We start from the raw sequence: 627 nt of genomic DNA, 5'->3' as shown, positions 1-627 counted from the left end.
GCTCTTCCTTCACTGCATTCACAGACTTCCCCCACTCAGGAAATCACACGTTATTCTTACAAATTTAATGTTTGTTATATATTACACATGAGGCAGCTCAACACAAAATAGCAAATAGCTGACATAGGATTCAAAGTAATTCCCAGATAATCTTATAAATCAACATACAAACTGTTAGGCAGCTGTTGTGGCAGGCAGAGTATATTATGCTGCCATTATAAACTACAACCTCATCTCTGCAACTCGCTTGCCAAACTAAAAAAATGTCAAGAATGTGACTTCCCTTTTTGTGCACTGCTGGGGCACTTCTGTCCAATACGGACTTTCTCCCAAAAACACAAAAGAGGCTAGCAGTTAGTTGGTTTACAGGTACAATTTGGCAGTCACTGAGTTTACTTTGAATTACAGAATAAAATTTAACCTACTTTATCCAAAGGCCCTTTTTACAACCTATGCTTAAGTTCTGTTCATTTAAAATTTCGGAAGAGAAAACCTGCATTGGCATTTTGAGACAAATACTGAATTCCTAAACAGACCTGGCTTGAAAGCAGGGCATGAATGCCACTTTCCTTCTTCAGTAGCAAGGTAACAAGCCAAACTTCATGTTACTCATGTCCAAGGCAACAA

General features: G+C 38.4%; 1 protein-coding gene across 1 annotated transcript in view; it reads right to left on the bottom strand.

Annotated features, from left to right (window-relative positions):
• ARIH1 (ariadne RBR E3 ubiquitin protein ligase 1) overlaps nucleotides 1-627 on the bottom strand; it is a 38,873-nt gene that overhangs the window by 9,064 nt on the left and 29,182 nt on the right. The window contains exon 8 of the mRNA XM_006038406.3: nucleotides 297-308. Coding sequence (XP_006038468.1) covers nucleotides 297-308 — 12 coding nt within the window. The remainder of the gene's footprint in view (nucleotides 1-296; nucleotides 309-627) is intronic.

This window comes from Alligator sinensis, unplaced genomic scaffold (genome assembly GCF_000455745.1).
Source record: "Alligator sinensis unplaced genomic scaffold, ASM45574v1 scaffold1992_1, whole genome shotgun sequence".
Taxonomy (NCBI): domain Eukaryota; kingdom Metazoa; phylum Chordata; order Crocodylia; family Alligatoridae; genus Alligator; species Alligator sinensis.
Note: the sequence above shows the minus strand (reverse complement) of the source record. Positions and strands in the feature narration are given on the sequence as shown.